This window comes from Sinocyclocheilus grahami, unplaced genomic scaffold (assembly GCF_001515645.1).
Source record: "Sinocyclocheilus grahami isolate Dianchi unplaced genomic scaffold, SAMN03320097.WGS_v1.1 scaffold16.1, whole genome shotgun sequence".
Taxonomy (NCBI): Eukaryota; Metazoa; Chordata; class Actinopteri; order Cypriniformes; family Cyprinidae; genus Sinocyclocheilus; species Sinocyclocheilus grahami.
Window position 1 is genome coordinate 52,176 of NW_015505195.1, and position 22,032 is coordinate 74,207.

At 34.9% G+C, this 22,032-nt stretch overlaps 1 protein-coding gene across 5 annotated transcripts in view; it reads left to right on the forward strand.

The window, feature by feature from the left end:
• The window catches only part of LOC107603001 (double C2-like domain-containing protein beta), a 79,575-nt gene that overhangs the window by 19,807 nt on the left and 37,736 nt on the right, over positions 1–22,032 (forward strand). For 2 of the 5 annotated variants that reach the window (XM_016295666.1, XM_016295694.1), the window contains exons 1-4: positions 16,776–16,921; positions 18,657–19,080; positions 19,782–19,861; positions 21,450–21,524. In XM_016295666.1, coding sequence (XP_016151152.1) covers positions 18,675–19,080; positions 19,782–19,861; positions 21,450–21,524 — 561 coding nt within the window. In that variant the 5' untranslated portion in view covers positions 16,776–16,921; positions 18,657–18,674. Of the gene's footprint in view, positions 1–16,170; positions 16,315–16,775; positions 16,922–18,656; positions 19,081–19,781; positions 19,862–21,449; positions 21,525–22,032 lie in introns of those variants that run through there. The other 3 variants (XM_016295672.1, XM_016295678.1, XM_016295687.1) reach the window with 3 other exon arrangements.

Below are 22,032 nucleotides of genomic sequence, written 5' to 3' on the forward strand. Positions count from 1 at the left end.
TTGGTTTGGGAATTAAAAAAAAAAATACTCGAATAGAGAAGAAAATACCAAAATGTCTTTATAGTTTCTCTTAGACTTCAACAATATTGAATGAATAGCAAAGTGCGACTTTTTCCAGAAGTAAAAAAAAAAATAAAATAAAATAAAATTCTCCATAGGGGAATTGAACTTAAAAAGATAACTTGTAAATCTTTAAACAATTTAAAGAACTATAAAGTTGGTATGTGCCTTTGTTGGAGCTATCATCCTGCATTTTTTCAATTTAGATTTAAAAAAAAAAATCTTGTTCAACAATGGATTTACTAATGAAAAACTACATTACCCAGTATTCTGCAAAGAAATCTCCACCAATTAAAGAATAATCAAAGCTCTTAAATTCTCACCTATTCCCATGAAGCACTGCGAATGACAAGTCAGTCTTCTTACGCTGTCAAACTACTTAAAAAATTGCTTTTATGCATATTTGTGTTAATGTATATATTTCAATAAATGTCAAGATATGTTGTTTCTATGCATAATCAACATTTTTAAATATATAGATTTTTATATTAATTTTTAAAATAAATATATACATTTTTAAATGTATATATTAATATATACTTTTTTATTTTATTTTTATTTTTAATTCAATTTCCATTCGCAATGCTTAATGGGATTGTAGTTCTTTCCTTTCTTTAATCTTCAATTTTTTTATTTTTTTTTCAAATGCCTTTTTGCTTTAAATTAAAGTTTGTAATGTTGTGTAATGTGTTAGCTGGTGGGTGTGGTTCATAGCTTTAATAAAGACATGTAAAGGAAACTGGCACTATTTTGATGTTTCCCCTGTATTATTCCATGGACTCCATGGCTCTTCAAGTATGTATCGTTGCAAATGTAATGAAAATTATCTCTGCGAACTTCATTATTAATATTAGCGAAACAATTGCATTGTTCGTCTTGTTGATACAGCAATTGGTTTGTACAACATGGACTTTTTTCTTAGGAGAAGCTTAAAATTAATATAGGCTAAAGATAAAATATACAATAATTTAATTGAAATTAAATCATTATCTCATGTCCACATAATTATTTATTTGCTTGAATTGAAAAGGGTGGCTTTGATAAATCAGTATGTTGACTCAAATTAAATCTGAAGAAAATGTTAAATAAATGCTTGCTTCAGAAAATTTCTAATTACGTTTGAGTCTTCATGGCACATAGTCACAGCAAACTGATTATTCATATTTCAAATGAGATGAAACGTACTAAAAGACAGTACGTGGGCTCCGTCTGCTCTGGGTAATTTGGTGAATTTATTTCAGCGCACTAGTGACTCTCACCGAGAAGAAAAACCTGCCTCACTAATCTACAAGAGTTATTAAACTAAGTGACCAATTGCTGTCAATCTGCACGTTGACACAAGCAATTTCAGCTCCTAGTTCCTCTAATTGGAATAATTTAACAGGAGTGTTGGGATAATTATGGAACAAACTAATAGAATCGTCAGAGAGCCAAAGCTGTGCTGGGGCAAAGAAGACAAGACTGCTCCCTTTCCCCCCTAATTATGATAAGATACCGAACCTTTTTTATGTGAATTGTGAGACACAGAAATTAATTACTTCTAAAATTACATACTGTATGAGATGATTGGTTTGCTGGAATGCTGAAAACGGTGACATTCCTCCACCTAGGTTTCTTTTATTTCTTTCTTTCTTTAATTTTTTTGCTGAGCTCATGAAGTAAAAAAAATTTCATGGCAGCCACCTTTCAGGGCTGGCCTTCCAAAAATGACTGCATCTAACAGATGCAGATTAGATCGAACATTGACCTGCTTCAGAGATAGAAATCTTTTGCACCCTGAAAGACTCAATCACATTGAGATATCTGTCCTGCCAAGGGCATCAGATACAGGCTTTCAAATGGCTTTGTCTTACTGCTTGACAGCTGAATAGAAGTGTTGCTGGTGTTAGAACTTTGATAAAATTGTAACTTTTTTCAATGTCAAAAATCTAATTGAATTCAGTTATTTGTATGGCACTTTTCACAGTATATATTGTTACTAAGCAGCCAGTTGCAAGGAAAACACCCTAATACATTAAAACCAATAGGGAGAAACTCAGCTGTGGAAGTCTTATCTATCCGTTTCATGGTGACTTATTGTTTTATTTTTTTACTCTAGGGTGGAAACATGCTTCCATAGATATGACAGAAGTTGAAACATATATGTTGCGTAACTGAGGTTATTTGTAAGGAGAGCTAGGTTTTGTTTACATTATGGGGACCAAAATGTCCCACAAGGATAGTTAAACCTTAAGGAAATGGCTTAATAAACATATTAATGTCATCATGTATATGTAAAAATGCAAAAAGTGTGGTTCAGATTAAGGTTTAAGAAGAAAAAAAAAAGCATGCAGTACTGGGACCGTATTATGGCCCCTCAGTTGAAATCGCATTCCCGGGGGAACAGTATTTCAGCTGGGCCCCCCGTGCGTTAATCAGTACCGTTCAAAAGTTTGGGGTCTTCAATAAGAAGTCTCTAATGCTCACCAAGTATCAGTATGGTTAAAACTATAGGGGTTAGTTGTCACACAGTGCTATGTCTCAGTAACTATACATTTTTATGTCAAAAGTCAGAGGTCATAAATTAGTTTTCTTTAGCTAGTACTAGTATTATTTTTATATTAATTTTATTATTATAGTATTCATATTTTTTTATTTTCAGTTTATTTTATTTTTAGTTTAAGTTTGTCATTTTTATGTGCTTTTGTCATTTTTGTTAAAATATTTCTGTTTAGATTTCATTTATTTTATTTCAGTTTTACCTTTAGTAATTTTAGTACTTCAGCTTTTTTTTATTTCAGCTATTTGCCATGGTGACATTTCTAATTTATTTTTCATCTAATATTTATGTCTTATTATATTTCTGCTTTACTTCAATTCATGAAAACTAATTTTAATAGTTTTACTTAACAATAACAACAGTGTTTTTCAAACTGTCTCTTGTTTTTTTATTATTTTTAGTAAGGTTATTATAATGTTCTATCTGTTATTCACATATGCTTATTCTGTGACAGCTTATTTACATTATGTGATGTTTTTGAAGTTGTGTATTTAGGGACTTTTTATTTAAAAAAAAAAAAAAAAGCTTCTATCTACAAAGTATATGGAATGCAAAAACTTTGAAGCTCAATATCTCAAAACCACTCAGAATGCAGATAAAACCTTGTAATTCCAAAGTGGCGACCTGTCTAAATGTTAGGTTGGGACAAGTTGTCACAAATTACAATTTCATACAATTTGTACAAAGATATGAAAATATTGTTTTGGTCAACATTACCTTATACATTTTTGTTGTTTTCTGAATTTGTTTTTCATAATTGTTTTACTGTTTAGAAGCCTATAATGGACTGGTTCCATTTGTGAAAGTTTACCGCATATAGTGTGACAACATTGCCAGCTATTGGGGCACGTCGTCACAAAAGATCAATGGTGTTAAATGAACTGTTTTCTTTTTCCTGGCCAATGACAGTGGAAATGATCAATAGCCTTTTTGTAGCCAAGACTTTAATGTATGTGTCTATACAGAAATTGATCTTGAGTAAAAAGTGTGATGGCTAGCCCTGGTCTCCCCTTTGCACGGTGTCTGTGTACTGATCCAGCATTTGACCCAGTCAGCCGGAGGTCGAGCAAGTTTGTCTGAGAGAATGATTCTAACTTTGTTCATGGGTGTGGGTGTGAACGAACTCTGAACACAGCAGTGACAGCTGATTGCAAGGTTCATGAATGCAATTACAGCTCCAAACTGTGACATAAATAAGCTCAAACTTTTGCAGCTAATAAGGTCCTAATGAACGGCTGTCATAAAGACAAAGATTTGGATCATGTATTTAGGAACTGTTCGGCCACATCATTGCATGGACTTTTAATTAAACCAGAGAGCTTAACCCTAGGGCAGAGTCTCATCTTGTTACCAGACTATGTCTCGAAGATAATCATTAAACATTTTAATTAAGATTAAAAAAATGGATAGTAATACAGCCGGGGTAAATTTAAAGTCCATAATAAAGCTTTATAATGAAAAGTCGCATTATTAAATCTCAAATTCATACTTGCAGCAAAACAAAAGAACACAAAGACCTCTTCTGTGTGTTTCTTTAGCTCCAAGGCTATAGGAGAATGTTTACAAAATTTTGCATGCAAAGTAATGTACTGTAGCCTACTGTACATTATGCTTAATTCCCCTCTGCATATTTATGCCAGATGGTTTTTAATGTATTCAAGACTCTTAGAAAAGGTCATGGGTTCACATTATTTCAATATTATACATGCTTACACACTGCCAACCATTTTCAACAGCTTATTTACTTCTGTTACAATATATCATAAGAAAGCAATTCATTGTGTCTTAGTAAATGAGCTTTCTCAGACATGGACTGCAAATGTGTCAGAATGCTGTCTGTTTCAAGTCTGTCAATGTTCAGGCCTGAAACAAGAGAGCAAGAGTCATTATCGATGTTTTCTTGGCCTCTTTTCTTGCCCACTGTCCTTCATGGCATTTGTCAAAAGAAAGCGAGTCACCCTTTTTTTTTCTTCAATTTTCTCTCCTAATCGCTGCTTGGCGGGGGGAGGTAATGTTGAGGTGAGCGTGCCGGCCGGGAGATGCCGTCATAGTCTATCATGCTCGATTATGCTTACTGTGCTTTAAATATGTTTTCTTGGCCTCTTTTCTTGCCCACTGTCCTTCATGGCATTTGTCAAAAGAAAGCGAGTCACCCTTTTTTTTTTCTTCAATTTTCTCTCCTAATCGCTGCTTGGCGGGGGGAGGTAATGTTGAGGTGAGCGTGCCGGCCGGGAGATGCCGTCATAGTCTATCATGCTCGATTATGCTTACTGTGCTTTAAAAAGGCCTGATTTTGCGTTGCAAATTTCCCTCGCAACTTTTTTTTTTTCTCAGAAACAACCAGAAGGCAAGTCAAGCAAAAATGTTATTCTAGTGTGAGCTCCCAATAGACATTTAAAACCAAGCAACATAACCGGAGTCAGTAAATTAAACTCCTGCTGCCATTGCCAATACATAAACTCCATATTCAGTGAAATGACAGTGTACAGGTAAGTGAAATTCTTAGAATGTGTGTGTTATGAAGTTCTGAGGATGTGTGGCATGTGGATTCATTCTGGAAACATTGCCTACAAGAAATAGCAAAGTTGACACTGTGCAGTACGTGAGAGTGTTTACATTTCAGCGTTCAGCGGCCAGTGGTGTGTTCATCCATGCGGGCTGAGGGTAAAGCAAGGTATGTTTTTGAACAGGGACTGTTATAGATTACACTGTAAAAAATGACCGTGAATTTAACGGTAAAAGACTGTAAAAATGCTAAAGTAAAAACCTGTTAAATGGTTAACGGTAAATTCCCCTACTATATACGGTGAAAAACTGTATTGGACATTATATGTATTGGCCATTAATTTTACAGTAGTATACCGCTTTTGGAAGTGAAAAAGACCAGTGAATAACCATAAATTGACATTCCCAGAATTCCCTGCGTTACATTTAAAAATGTGATGTTTTTTTGTTGAAATAACTGTTTCTTCTTCTTTTTTTCTTATCAGTTTTGTATATTAGGGTTGTGTGTTACACCTAATGTTGTTAAATTAATGTTTATTGCATTATTTCAGTTTCATGTGTGTTACCATGATGGTGTTTAGCATTTGTGTGAATGAGACTGTGCACCTTCTCTATGTTATTATTTAAAAGCTGCTTGTGATGGGCTTTGGTTCATCATGTGACTTTCTCATCACCACCTGCATTTGGTGGTTATCAGTGAATTACAAAGGGACAAAACAGATTTCAGTAGTTCAATAGGATGGTATATTAACATTATATCAGTTAATGAAATTAAGGTATTTAACTGTAAATTTAAGTTGAAACCGTAAAACCTAAAACGTTGCTACCGTATTTTTTATGGTAAAATTCCGGCAACCACAGCTGCCGTTTTTTTAACCGTAAGTTTTACTGAATTTTTGTACAGTGTAGGGTTCAGGTGTGATGTTGCGGAATGCTTGAGATGACTAATGATTCTGCATAAGCACATAATGGCAGCATTCTGCTTCATTAAACATGGCTTTAAAATTGTTAGACACATCAAAAAATAAGATGTCTCATGCTGGTATGTGCGTCAACTTGGTCTCACACAGAGAGGGATGCATGGATAGATAGATACACATTGTATTATTTTTCTAAGTATGTGACAGTGCAGACTGGAGTAATGTGCAAGACTTTTTTTTCATTTAGATTACCTTTGCTGTCATGTAACGCTCACCTAAAGTTAATCGTAAATCACCAAAAAGTTAATAATTAGTAACACTGTTAAATGTAACCTTTAGCAGCTCTCAAAAAAATTAATATTCATGTTATACTGTACATTATAATGTTGTGATGCCCGAATTCATTTCTAGCATTTAAAACAATTGATTTTAGTTTTAAGTCTTGTGAAGTAATGTGGAATTTTAAGCTGTTTATCGATTCTCTACCATTAAAATGACATTAAAATAATTATAGGCTTATCAGTACAAGCCAGAATTTTGATATCAGTGCATTGGTAATTTAAATAGTGCTTCAAGGTATTTTAAACTAGAATATCATGACATTACTACTATGCCACTACAAAAAAAGCACGTTTTTTCAGGGTACCATGTCCAAAAAACCAAATACCATAGTTGTTTTTTGTAAGTTGTCTCCTTAATGACTGACTGAATTCTACTCTCTGCTAGTTCTTGCACACATTCTCACATTTCCATCCAATTGTTGTTGTTATTGTGTAAGTAATTTGTTTTGTGAGCCTGTTCGTAGCATTGATTTATGTCTCTATGCATGTTATTCCTTTTTATCCCTCTTTCCTTCCCTCCTCTTGTCTTTTTCTCTTAATATTTGCATTTTTGTATATTAGGGTTGTGTGTTACACCTAATGTTGTTAAATTAATGTTTATTGCATTATTTCAGTTTCATGTGTGTTACCATGATGGTGTTTAGCATTTGTGTGAATGAGACTGTGCACCTTCTCTATGTTATTATTTAAAAGCTGCTTGTGATGGGCTTTGGTTCATCATGTGACTTTCTCATCACCACCTGCATTTGGTGGTTATCAGTGAATTACAAAGGTACAAAACAGATTTCAGTAGTTCAATAGGATGGTATATTAACATTATATCAGTTAATGAAATTAAGGTATTTAACTGTAAATTTAAGTTGAAACCGTAAAACCTAAAACGTTGCTACCGTATTTTTTATGGTAAAATTCCGGCAACCACAGCTGCCGTTTTTTTAACCGTAAGTTTTACTGAATTTTTGTACAGTGTAGGGTTCAGGTGTGATGTTGCGGAATGCTTGAGATGACTAATGATTCTGCATAAGCACATAATGGCAGCATTCTGCTTCATTAAACATGGCTTTAAAATTGTTAGACACATCAAAAAATAAGATGTCTCATGCTGGTATGTGCGTCAACTTGGTCTCACACAGAGAGGGATGCATGGATAGATAGATACACATTGTATTATTTTTCTAAGTATGTGACAGTGCAGACTGGAGTAATGTGCAAGACTTTTTTTTCATTTAGATTACCTTTGCTGTCATGTAACGCTCACCTAAAGTTAATCGTAAATCACCAAAAAGTTAATAATTAGTAACACTGTTAAATGTAACCTTTAGCAGCTCTCAAAAAAATTAATATTCATGTTATACTGTACATTATAATGTTGTGATGCCCGAATTCATTTCTAGCATTTAAAACAATTGATTTTAGTTTTAAGTCTTGTGAAGTAATGTGGAATTTTAAGCTGTTTATCGATTCTCTACCATTAAAATGACATTAAAATAATTATAGGCTTATCAGTACAAGCCAGAATTTTGATATCAGTGCATTGGTAATTTAAATAGTGCTTCAAGGTATTTTAAACTAGAATATCATGACATTACTACTATGCCACTACAAAAAAAAGCACGTTTTTTCAGGGTACCATGTCCAAAAAACCAAATACCATAGTTGTTTTTTGTAAGTTGTCTCCTTAATGACTGACTGAATTCTACTCTCTGCTAGTTCTTGCACACATTCTCACATTTCCATCCAATTGTTGTTGTTATTGTGTAAGTAATTTGTTTTGTGAGCCTGTTCGTAGCATTGATTTATGTCTCTATGCATGTTATTCCTTTTTATCCCTCTTTCCTTCCCTCCTCTTGTCTTTTTCTCTTAATATTTGCATTTTTATCTTTTCTTTATACCACAGTAACCTTCAAATCCAGTCTATCGTCTTGCCCTAGAGGTAATATCTGGCACGCTCCATTTCACTATATATTCCTGGCTGTATGTTGAATAGGGCCAACCTGTACACTGTATGTCTACATCTACATATGCATTTTTCTCTCTGGTGTGTGTGTATATATATATATATATATATATTATAAAGAGGGAGAAAGTATGCTATCAATCATAGCCATGTCAGTTTCTCCAGCAAAACTAACCTATTATCAGTCATGTCAACAGCATGAAAAGCAAGGCCCCATTAGGGAGTAACAGGAGCAGAATGAAGGAATAATAAGTGAAAACAAAGAGAAGGATGAAAGGTGGAAAAGAGGATGATGTATAAGAGAGAGAAAATGCAGCAAGGGGGAGATGGTAAAGATGAAGAGGAGGGAGAAATTGGGTCATTTGGAAATGTGAAGTGGCTGAGTTGGCATCAAGCTGTGAGTGCTGTGCTTGGTTAGTCCCCGGCTCAGGATTATCCCTGGAGAGGGACTAATTTAAACCCCTGAGAGAAGAGTTCACAGACAGACAGACAGAGTATGCATTGTGATAAATACTCCATAACTGCACACTGCTACGTGAGACTTGGGTAACTTCAAAGCCGTGAAAGAAACTTGCTGCTCTGTGATTTATTTTCCTCGACCCTGAAAAGTCCTGCAGTAAGAGCAAAATATCTTCCAAATTCTGGATGAATGAATCTGTCCAAATAATAAATTATTATGAAAACATTTTCTCTTAAAATAATGATAGGGATAGGTTTGTTCTTTGTAAATACAGACTTGCAGCATCTTCAAGAATTAATAATTTGCTGTCTGTCTGAACGAATAAACTCTTTTCATTGCATTAGTCTTGTTTTCTTACCCTTCATTTAAAAAAGTTACATTGCTCAAATGAATAATTCTAATTGTTTAACTGCCATACTGTTAAAATCTGCATTTTTAAGTAGAGTTGTTATGATGTTTGATGTTTTTTTGTTTTTGTGAATGATTCATCTATTCACTCTTAATACTCACTCACTAGTTGCCAACTACTAGTATAATGCTGATCCATGAATCAGTCCAAATGATAAATGGGTAGAATGGGTTGATTGAAAGCATGGATTTATTTTTTTATACATTATTTTATTTATTATTATTTAATATTTTTATTTATATTATTATTGTTTAATATTATAAATTTTAATTGTGTTTATTATTGTTATCATTATTTATTTTATAATATTCATAATATGTAATTTTATTAAATATTTTAAATTATTCATTTTTATTTATTTTATTTTATATTAATATTTGTATTATTTTATAACCTCTTTTGTTTTCACAAGTTCATTTCAATAATCCTTTTACAATTTTTTTAAAATGCAAACATTCCGTGTATAGTCTCTCATTTCTCAAAAGTTCATAAAACTACACGCAAAATATGTATTATGAAAAAAAAAAATTTCTCATGTCGGTTAGATCAAATATTGCCATATACCTCACAGCCACATAGTTCAAAGCCTTTACTAACTGAATCATGGCTTGGCCATTCTCTCATAACCCTTCTTTGAAGTTTTTCAAGATCTGTGCGATGCATCATCAACAAACCACTTATGCTTCTATTTGAAATGCTGTTGATGAGTTCTGACTGTTGTTGCATCCCACATAGTGCTTTCAGCTTTTCAGAGAGCGGCGGTGGTGTGTTTAGTGAGGCAGTTGGGTGACTGGAATCTAGCTCATCTCCCCCACAACTGAACAGAAAAGTCATATGACTTGAACTGAGGAGAGAGAGAGAGAATTTGGCATAGCAGTGCTTACTGGCTGTCAGGACTACAGATGAGACTGGCAGAGGGCTAATAGGACCTGCCTGTCTATTATGAAAGCGAAAAAGAGCAAAACGGAGAGAGCGAACATTCAAAGAGTCTCAAATGGACAGGGAATGTGACGTGTTATCAGTACGTGAAGGTGAACGATGACAGAGGTGGATTCCTCAAGATGAAAAACGGAAAACTAATGGGACAGGGCGGGTGTGAACTAAGTACAATACCATTTACACAGCGCTCTCTGTTTTCAGAAAATAGTCCAATTTAAAGTTAATTGGCAAGAGGTTGAAATTGACCCTATCTATTTTCTAAATGCATGTTATTCAGTAGATCTTTTTAATTTAACTATGTAAAAAAACAAGTCTAAAATTCAGCTAACTATAGCAAACCTTTGCCAGAATATCTGAATGTATATGGTTATGTGCTCTAAACTCAACACAAACCTTTTAAACTATGACATCATTTGTTTTTACCTTGAAAATAGCTTCTTGTTGCATATCCATTGATCATTTGATAATTTTTAAGTAGTGCTATTGTGAGGTTTCAACCATTAAGGAGTGGTTGTTTTTAAACAAATCTATTGAGTGAATGATCCAGTGAGTTTGAAAAAGCTCGCCAAAGCAATCTTCCTGGGAAAGTTTGCTCTGGATGGTAAACGCCTTAATACTACCACTGCTCTGTGGCGAATATGTACTGTAATAGGTAGGTGGGGGATAGGGCTCTGCCTTCTTTGATGTGGAAATCTTCTTTGGTTCATTTCTTCTGTTCAGTCTATCAATGTCAGATGCAAATAGAAAAGTGAATATTTACATATTCAACAAAACATTGTTCCTAGCAGTGGGGACTTAATACTCACTCATAATCACCACCTACTGTTCTAATGTACAACATGAGTCAATGACTGCATCTGAAATTGTATATTGTATTTTATTTTTTCAATGTGTGTAGTATGAATATAATCTGGACGAACTCTGCCATGTTTTCATAAAGGCCCTAAAATACTTTAGAACAAAATCAGGCCAAAATGTTGTTTGTTTGAAGTTTGTGACCTACCAGCATCAGTTTCCATTCACAAATCCTCTCATGGTCTCATAGGATAGTAAAGTGTCCATTAGATCTCACCCAAAAATAGGTCATCTGGGTACTTTTAGCCTATTGTTTCATAAATAGTGTAATTTTTGGACATACTGCTCTTTTTCACACACTGTTTTGTACCTACTACATAGAAGGGAAGTATGCTATTTTAAACCTAAACAAGTTGTTGTTGGTGAACAAAATCACTGGGATGAATCAAAACCACTGCTACTAGCTATTAAGGCTCTTCTAGGATGTGTAATAGTTTGGCAATCGAACATGAACACACTATTAGTCATGACACTCCAGAAGAGTGGAATCGATTCCTCTTGGAATCAAAGATTCGATTCTTTTTTAGGATCAACTACCGGGCTCCCTGAGAAGAGAACAGGCAAGCTGTACATTTGAGGACAGAGACATATGTGCAAGGGCAAGAACATCCATCTATTCCCAGTGTGTTTGGAGAACCGAGAGATAAATATATCTGTGTGAAAACCTTTTTCAGTTTGTGCATTTAAATCAAGGTCAATTCTTTCGATGTCCCATGCTAAGGTAGAGACTAGGTCGGCCATAGCATTTGTAATGGAGGATGACATGTTATTTGTACTGGTTTAACAGCCACTGATTACTACTTTCTATGCATTGAGAGAGAGCCATAGAACCGTCTCCAAGTTTGTGTGTATATGGCTCTCTCTAGCATGCTCATTTAACTCCTGTGTCTAACATATTTCCCGAATATTGATGAATATGAATATGCAGAATATAAATTGTAAGCAGATAAATAACCTTTAAATGATAGATAATCGCTTTGATTCAGCAGGTCCATCCTTCATTGTGTGTTTTTGTTATGTCAGGCAGCAAAAATTAATTTTCATAATTTATTATTAACACATTGTATTATTTTGTATTTATGTATGGGCATTTATCAATGCAGTGTGGGATTTCTGCTATGAGTCATACTTTTGCTAGGGATTTTAGAAACATATTTGAATGCTATATGGTTCCTGCATCTTGAGACGTAGCCCATTGCACAATTATACTAAAATTATGACGGTTGACCTTCATGTGACAAGGTGACCTTCAGCTCAAAAGCAGGACTGAGTGTTTTTCTAATTGCTAATTATGCATTTTGCAGACACATTACTGATTTGGTTTTAGCGGTGCACAAATTAGCGACTATGCCAAAAGTGAAAAACGAAGGTTTCAGGCTTATCAAATCTCTCAGTTCACCAGCGTTTGTAGAATAACCAGTGTTTTTTCGGGGGTTTTTTGGTATAGCATCATCTTTCTTGTCCCTCTCTTCATCTTCTGTGAATTTGTCATGAGAGGTATACAGAACCCTATGAAGTTCATTTTTGCACCTCAGCAAGATTCCTACTAAACTGAGCCAAGATATGCCACATCTGGGACTTAAATAAATTTGAAATTCACACTCTCTATCTTTACTAAAGACACATGCAAGTCTATTATGAAACACCATCTGCAATAAACTTGATTAACTGCAATAAACCTCCCTTTTGGAACCATTATTTGTATATTCAGAATCTCAAATAACAAGAAAAAAGACCAGTTGTGAAATGTATGATTAAACACAGTAATAAAGTAAAATAATCTGCCAAATAAAACACTTTGTTTTGTGTAGAGAGTGAGTTTATGTTGTGACAACAGGAATATTTTAAAATTGAGAAAACTGATTTTCATGACACATTTTTCTGACAGAACTCCTGAGGAGGCAGAACCGTAAAATATGAGTATATCTCTAGCATATCTCAGCACCAACTGGTCACGTGCAAGCTCCCATGATGCATTTTATTTTATATATGGGCCAATGACATGACGCTAATTTTTTTGTGTCCATATGGTTTAAATTAAATTATCAAAATAAATACATTCTCTTTGTTGTGGACCAAGTCTAAAATTTCTGGTTTTAATTCATTTTGAGAGAATATTTGGGGGATGATTGCAAAAATGTCAATGTGGTGTAACCGTAAAAACTTTGTACCAAATAATTGATCTTGTTTAAAAAAGGTGAAATTCTCAATAAAACACCAGATCAGCTAGTTTGGCATAATCTTACATTAGTACTATTTAATAGTAAATAAAAGTATAAAAAAGTGACTATTATAATTAATTTGGGGAATTATGTGAGTCAAGTCGAATTTCTTAAGTGTCAAGGTTGTAACCACCATTCAAAGAGCCATTTTGTTAATATTTTGCAAGAAGATCATATGACAGGAAATTATAACACAGAGAAGGACCTCTGGTGATACTAACTCTCTTTAAAATGTGAGATAATTTGACATTTTTAGGGTATGGTCAGGTATTCTTAGGTATGCATGTCAAATGGTATGACCTCGGGAATACATTGATAATTCATCATTATTATAAAAATGAGTATTAACTTTAAAAATTACATTTGAAATATTCCCACCAAGACAATGTATACTTACATAGGTGTCCGTAATAATACCTGTCAAATTTGATTTTAAATTGAAATGTCAAGTGGTGTAACCGGTTACACCATTTGATTCCTATTACAAGCCTTTCTGGTAGGGGCCAATTTAGTCAAATATCACTAGTTTATAATGCTAATTAAAGATGTAATATAAACTTGTCTACTATTTGAAACTATTTTCAAGTGTTTAATGTTATACTTTTTGAGAAAGTGGTTCTTTATCTACAACTTTATTATTAAAGCTCTAAGTCTAGGATAAAATAATTATGTTGCACATTAGTGTTTTTAAAATGTTTAGCTTTAATGCATATTTCTATTCCATTCACTTAAAAATTGAAAGGGATAGTTCACCCAAAAATGAACATTACCACCTGATTTACTCAACTTTAAGCCATCCAAGGTGCATATTACTTTCTTCTTTCAGACGAATACAATCAGCGTTATATTTAAAAAATGTCCTGGCTCTTCCAAGCTTTATAATGGCAGTGAATAGGCGATATTCAATAGTCCAATAGAAGTCCAATAAACTGCATCCATCCATCATAAAAAAGTGCTCCAGATGGCTCCGGGGGTTAATATAGGCTTCCTGAAGTGAAGTCATGGGGCAATTTAAATTTTTGGGTGAACTATCCCTTTAAGCAATATAGTATCATATAATATAATGTAATGTATACATAAATTATTTAATAATGTAGCAGAAGGAAGTTGGTGTCTACATTTGAACATATTCACTGAATATTTGAATCTTACAATTCACTGATAAAAAATGTTAACCAAAGATTACAATCTGTAAAATACAATTGTATGTATTTTATACTTAATATGATATAACAGAGCCCCTTTTTCCCCAATAGATATCACAATGCAGTAAGAAATTACAATAAGAAAATTAAAATTACAATATGAGACATGAGTTCACTGTTCATCACTATGATAATTTCATGTTGCGAGATTTTTTTTTTTTAGCATTGGAAAAAAAAACACTTCAGCTGAACTTGTTGACAGTCATGCTTGATTTTCAGTGTCAATTTTTTCAACAAACAATGGCCTTTGGCTGTAGAAGCAACATGGTCAAGTGGTGTAACTGGTTTGTGTCAATTGGTATAACCAGTAATTTTCATAAAAATATAATTATATACAGGAAAATTAATGTGGAATAAAATGTAGTCATCTAGTTTAGTATAATTATATGGTTTTAATATTTTTTTACATAATTTGTCAGATTATTTAGAAAACAGAGGTATTTTCAGCATATGTCCTGCCATTTATTGCAAAAACGCATTAAAATTTACATTTAGAGATAACTCTAATAAAATCTATATTTGTGTGATATTTTAAAATGAAGTATTTATTTCTATGAGTAAGCTTACATGCCATCTAGGTGGATAAAATATTTAATATTTCTCATTCTTTGGCGGTTACACCATTTGACATTTTCATGTACATTCAGTCTTTTGTAAAAATAAATGGTACATATGTCATTTTTAATTACATAAAATCAACATAAACACGCTGTGTACATTTTAAAATACCTGATGCATGCTTTTAAAACAACCCCTTTTTGTCACTGACCCATATCCATTGTTTCCATAGCCAGTGCGGCAGCAAAGCTTTGAGGTTTTTGTGCAGTTTTTCTGTTAGAGATACTTTTTCCTGACTAAAAATCTTTCTACTCTTGCTTTAACAGCATACATGTAGGCGTAAACTGGGTTAATGATTAATTATATAATAATTATGAAATATCAGAAATATTAACAGTAATTTTTGGATGTTGGTTTTTAAATACCTAGTTCAAAATGGTCTGAAATTAGTTTTTTTTTTGTGTGTGTGTGAATTTTATTCTGCAAGCTAAAATGTATAATATAATCATTTAAAATCTAATAGTAAAATAATTTATAAAATAATGAAATATCATCATACAGTAGGTGTTGTTTTAACAAGTAAACACAATGAAATCACACTGGCAAACATACATTTCATTAAACATTTTGTGTTTCATAATTGATTTACTGCTAGCATTTAATAGGCTATTAAAGGGGTCATATGATGCGATTTCAAGTTTTCCTTTCTCTTTGGAGTGTTACAAGCTGATTGTGCATAGATAAGATCCCTGAAGTTGCAAAGACTAAAGTCTCAAACCCAAAGAGATATTCTTTATAAAAGTTAAGACTTGTCCACGCCCCCCTAAAACGCCTCGTTTAAACACGCCCCCACATGTCTACGTCACTATGTGGGAAGATTTGCATAACACCGCCCAAATGTTCACGCAAAGAAAGAAGGCGTAACTTTGATTCTCGCTGTAGTATTGTTGCCGCCGCCGCCATGTCGTGAAGACGCTGTGTGTTTCGTTGTGAAAGCGAAACTACTTATAATACGTTTGGTCTTATAATACGAAAGCGAAAATAATGTTCTTTTTTAACAACGTCATATGACCCCTTTAAACTGCAAGTTCTAACAGGTTCTGAATCAGTTCGATTCGTTTGAACAAATCATTTAGTCCTATTTTCTGAACTGGGTCAACCAATTCACCGAAAAGGTTTGAATCAAAAGAATGACTCGTTCACGAAGCGAATCAACGCCACAGGAGAGCTTGTGCAGGATTTTCGGCGAATAACTTATATTTTAATCTGTTCCTTACACAAAGCTACCATAAGGCTTCTGAAGACTTGGAATATTGTGCATGAGTCGTATGGACTGCTTTTGTGGTATGTTAATAGTGTCAATTGTCATTTTGGACCTTGACAGTCCTCATTCAATTTCATCATATCGTTTGTGTTTCACAAAATATAGAAAATCATACAGATTTAGAACAACATCAGAGTGAGTAACTGAATCTTATAAACATGAACTATTCCTTTAAATATACCTATACGGAAAGTGACTTCAAAAATATTCACATGTGACAACTAGCCCCGGTGTTCTGTACATACTGTAACTTCTCTGCAGTTCTTTCTTCCTCTTATCTTTTTACGAACTCACTATGGCTATTCAGTTTCTCATATGTCCTCATATGTTCTCTCTCTCTCTCTCTCTTCATTTTCAACGTTCTCTCCCTCATTGTTAAATCTTAGCAGTAAATAAACGGTGAGAGTGACAGATCAGTGAGCGCGGTGCGCAGAGAATTTCAAGAAACCGTCACAACCGACTCAGAGATTGAAACGAGTTAGAGAGAGAGAGAGAGAGAGAGAGAGGGACAGAGAACGAGGGAGGATATATTGATACAAAACGACGGTGGTTTCTCTTCAGTGTGTGTGAGAGAGACCATGAGTGAAGACAAGATGGAGTGCATGAACAGATGAAGACTGTCATTGGGTGGGTGAGAGTGTGTGTATATATCTGTCTGAGTGCCTTTTTTTTGTGCACTTGATAATGCATGTTTATGTATCAGCTTGACCACCTGTTAGTGTGAGTGTGTCTGTGTCCACATGCATGCATGTTGCCTGCAGGTGTATTTCTTCATGAGTGAACACATTTCAAGTCGGGTTTAATGATTGTGTACTAGTAGCTGTTTATTTGCACTTCTGCTTAACTCTGCATGTGCTGTGTCTCTGTGCTTGCCAACATGTGTATGCTATTCAGCCTGACTGCCTTTGTGTGCGTGTGACAGTGTTTTTGCATAACAGTAGCCTCATTGTGTGTATGAACGTGTTGAAATAACTGTCTTGCCACACATCTGCAAATATTATTGTTGATTGTGATGTTATTTTTTGTGCAACATTTTATTTTTAGTCAAATTATGGAAGAGGTGAACTAAAATCAGGCAGCGTGTTGTGTGTTTGATATTTTAGACTTTTAGGTAACATTAATTTATGTGACATTTCTATCAATCACACTAAACAAAAAAGGGAGAAAAACTTTGTTTTGACTCATAACAGTGACATTTTATCATGCTTATTCTATTTTTGGCTTGTTGGACAGTAGAAGACAAGAATCTTACGAACTACAGGAAAAGATGTGAAAAACAGGTTGAAATTGAATGTGTGAGACTGAGATAGAACGCACAGAAGAGGACTCGTATGAAACAGACACTAGGCCTATATCTCTGTCCTTAGGGAGGTAGTGTAATCAAAACAGCCGCATTACTGGTAATGAAAGATATTATCAGCTGAAAGTCTGTCACACATCTTTATCTGTCTGGATCAGGGGCCGTGGGACATTCTTCTGTTTCACTTGTCACATCAAACGTTTTGTTTTAGTTTTGCTCAGGACAAAAATTGGCACCACCAAATTGGTTGAAATTGTGTAAGGTAAGAGATTTTGAATTAAAGGCATATGTCACCAAAAACGATTTACTCCATTCATGTTTTTCCAAACCTGTACTTTGTTTTTACGGGACATAAAAGAAGATATTTAGCAGACTGTCCGAGCTGCTTTTTTCCACAGTGAAAGTATAAGGAAATTGCCAATTTTGGGGTAATTTAAATGTAAGTTTTTTTTTAAGGGTCGAGGGAAATTAATGGTATTTGGGTAATTTAATTAGTATTATTATTTTTTACTTTATTTTAAGGGAAGAGGGAAAATAACTTTTTTTCTTTCTTTTTTTGCATAAAGCATAAAACTTGATTGGAATTATTTTGAAAACAAGAAAAAATATTTGGTAACGTGATAAACATGAAAAAACTTAAGCTTAACTTAAAAATGCCAAATAAATTTTATTCAAAAACAAAATTACCTGAAAACAAATCCATTATCTTACACAATTTTCTTTCTCAAGTAAGTTTTAAGGATCTTGTTTTAAGGATGTTTATATACTGTATATATTTTTAGGAAAACTAGACCCCCAAAAAAAGCACATTAATAAGATGATTTTTGATTGCAGTTTATGGGATGAGAAGGATGTACAGGATGTCCACATGGGTCAATGTTATCTTGTTTTTATTTCAATACATTTCATTTCATTATTTATTAATAAAGCACATTTAAAACAACCCAAGGTTGACCACAACATACATAGTATTTATATTTTATTTGTGTAAAACAGATTTTTTCTTTAATTAAACATTTTTTAGTTATGTTGTTTTAAAAAGTTCTTTCTTTCTCTCCACAGTTCTTTCCAGTGGTCCTGATGAGCGTTTCCAAACCACCTCCGCCCCATTCCCATTTCCCTCCCAGTAACCCTTCCTCCCATCTCTCCCTGCCTCCATCCTCCTCTACCTCCCCCTCTCCCTCCACCCCTCCCTCCGCTGTGGGTCCCCCCAGCCCCGCTCTGCCTCCTCCTCCCTCCCCAGTCAAGATCTCCATGCAGGAGCACTTTGCCATCAATGTGTGCCCCGGCCCCATCCTCCCCATCCCACAGATCTCTGACTTTTTCCCTCGTTTCCACGACTTCCCCATCACCCCCCTTCCACCCCGGGAGAAACAGGTTCTAAAGGACAAAGACAAGGACGAAGACGGGAATGGAGAGAAAGACCATAAGAGGGAGAGAGAGCAAGGGGAGAACGGAGAGTTTGCCGACTCGGATGACGATGACAGTGAGTTTGCCTCGTGGCTAGTGACTGTTTCACATTGGGTTCCCTTTGGGTGGCTTACACATGTGTTTACGCTCTGCTCTTTCTCCAAGTAATCGTTCTGCTGATGCGTTTTTCACCCATCTACTGACATCCCTCTGGTACAACCTGGGGTTAAGTGCTTTTCTCAAGGACACAATGGTAATAGTACTAGAATGAGTCCTTGTGGCCTTTGAACCTACAAACTTTGCCATTACAAGCCCAATTCTTTAACCACATCAGCCCAATCTCTTTCTTTCTTCACATAATGTAAAAACATGCTTCTGTATTACATAACTCCTCACATTCATGAATGTGATGTTTTCTGTTCTGGATTCCCTTTGTTTGATTGACTGATTTTATTCACCACTAAGCAGCCAATGAGGCATGAGCGCTTCCCATCGGCCTGGACCTCAGTCTCATACTGTTCGGTATTGATTGCTTTGTGTGGTGTTTGCTGGATTGGTGCGAGTGCGTGTGATAACTGAGGTACGCGATTGGAGTGTTAAATACTTCATTAGACTCTGTAATGATGCATAAACACTACAAGCCCTCTGTATGTGCACAGCCCTGATTAGGTCGTTGCAGGCAAGACTGATTCCCAGCTAAGTCATTTGGGTTGTTATTGGCTGCTATTTTTGCTAATGTGCATGCAAGTCATTAAGTTATTCCTTTGTTTCTTTCAGCCTACCTGGGAACTCTGGAGTTCAGCCTGCTATTTGACCAAGAAAATAACTGCTTGCACTGCACCGTCCACAAGGCTAAAGTAGGTTTACACTCACACAAACACTGCTGGGTGTTTCTACAACTATAGACATTTTCGGGCTTGTGCAGTTTTTGAAAATAAACACTTTAAAGCATGCTTTCCACACTATCACTCGTCTACTGTCAATGTCCGACAGTTGATGTTTTTGTTATTTTTTTCCTAAACTAATGAGCATTTCCACCACTTCTAAAATGATGTATTGTGTTTAATAATAATCTGTGATGGAACATTTAAAAAAAATAAAACAACAGACTGCTGTCTTGCTAGATAGCTAGAGTTTTATGTATCGCAATTAAAATAAAGTTCTATTTTTACACTTTTTGCATCATTTGACAGAATTACAGCTAGTTTGGAAATGACACAAATTATATTAAATTGTGCAAAATGTGCTTTTGGGAGAAAAAACAAGTAGTTGTAGAATGTAATAATGAATGTGTTTATCGTGGGTTTTCATATTTTGAGATTAAATGTCTTGGTCTGGGGACAAAAGTAGAAAATCTGTACATACAAGGAAAAATTAAAACGTTTCCAAGACCGTTTCAATGTGACTTTCATATTACAAAAACAAAAAAGTTGAAGTAAACTACTGGAACATAAAAGTGCCTGAACACCCTTTTAACAAAATTTACGTTTTGTGTCTTTTAGTCGGATATCTTTGATTAGAGTTCTTTTTAAAATTGAAATATTTACAAATTGCACAAATCTTTTTCAATATGCTATTAGTATTTTATGTCATTATTATTTATTATTATTTTATTTCATTTACTATAAATACATGGGTCTTTATTAATATTGATGACTCATCCTGCACTCATTTACAAAATATTGTTCAATAAAATGTCCTCTTTAAATTTCTCTACCCAACACCACTAAAACTGACCAGCAAAAGAAGCGAGTAGCATGTATTTAAAGGGTTATTTTTTCACCCAAAAATGAATTAATTATTCACCCTCATATCGTTTCAAACCCGTAAGACCTTCGTTCATCTTCGGAACACAAATTAAGATATTTTTTATGGTGCACAAAAAGTATTCTCGTAGCTTCGTATAATTGCGGATGAACCCCTGATGTCACATGGATTATTTTACAGATCTCCTTGCTATGTTTCTGGACTTGGGAACATTTCAGTTGTATTGCTGTCTATGCAGGGTCAGACAGCTCTCAGATTCCATCAAAAATATCTTAATTTGTGTTCCGAAGATGAACGAAGGTCTTACGGGTTTGAAACGACATGAGGGTGAGTAATTAATGACAGAATTTTCATTTTTGGGTGAACTAACCCTTTAAACAGATAATTTACTGAACATAAAATTTGCTTGCTTGTCATCTCCCAAATGAAAATATACTGCAATCTTAAGCAAACAAACAAACAAAAATGTTTTTCTAAGTTGAACAGTCTTGACTTTAATGTTACCCATGTCAGAGTTCGAGGATTCGCCTCTGGTCCACTCCATACAGAGAACCATGCACCCGAAAGTGTGCATATCACTGTAAGGATATGATCCATCAACCTCTCACCCCAGACATGTGTGTGCATCTTATGTGACATGAAGTCTGTGTGCTTTTATGTGTTTGTTTGTGCCCACAGGGGTTGAAGGCCATGGACTCCAATGGACTGGCGGATCCATATGTGAAACTCCACCTCCTGCCTGGAGCAAGCAAGGTCACTGCAACCTTCTCACACGCACACAGCATGGTTCAACTCTCGCTGCACCATCAGCACAAGTTACGATTCCCCGACACACACACACACACACGTCAACACGTGCGTTGCACAAAACACACAGGCATCATGTGAGCATGCATCACTGGCGGGACCACCCTTGAGCACTGAAGCTGTTCATGTGGAGAACATGCGGTGGAAATGGGTGGATTCAGTGAGTGCTTCAGCACTGAATTATTCTCTCTTTCATTTCCGTTCATTTTCATCACATGTGACGAATGCACAGCGCTCTAATCTGTTCAGAGCAGGCCAGGCTGAGACAGGAGCAGCCAGAAGCGTCATGTCTTCTCTCCAGCGGTTTTTACTCTTTTCTGTCCTCCCGCACTCTCGTCCAAATCTCTGCCGCTATCTCTCTGTCTATCGCCACATGACCCACTTTGACCTTGGAATACCAACACAGCGTTGAGTGCAGGATGGGAGGAAGGGATGGAAAAAAGAGAGAGACAGA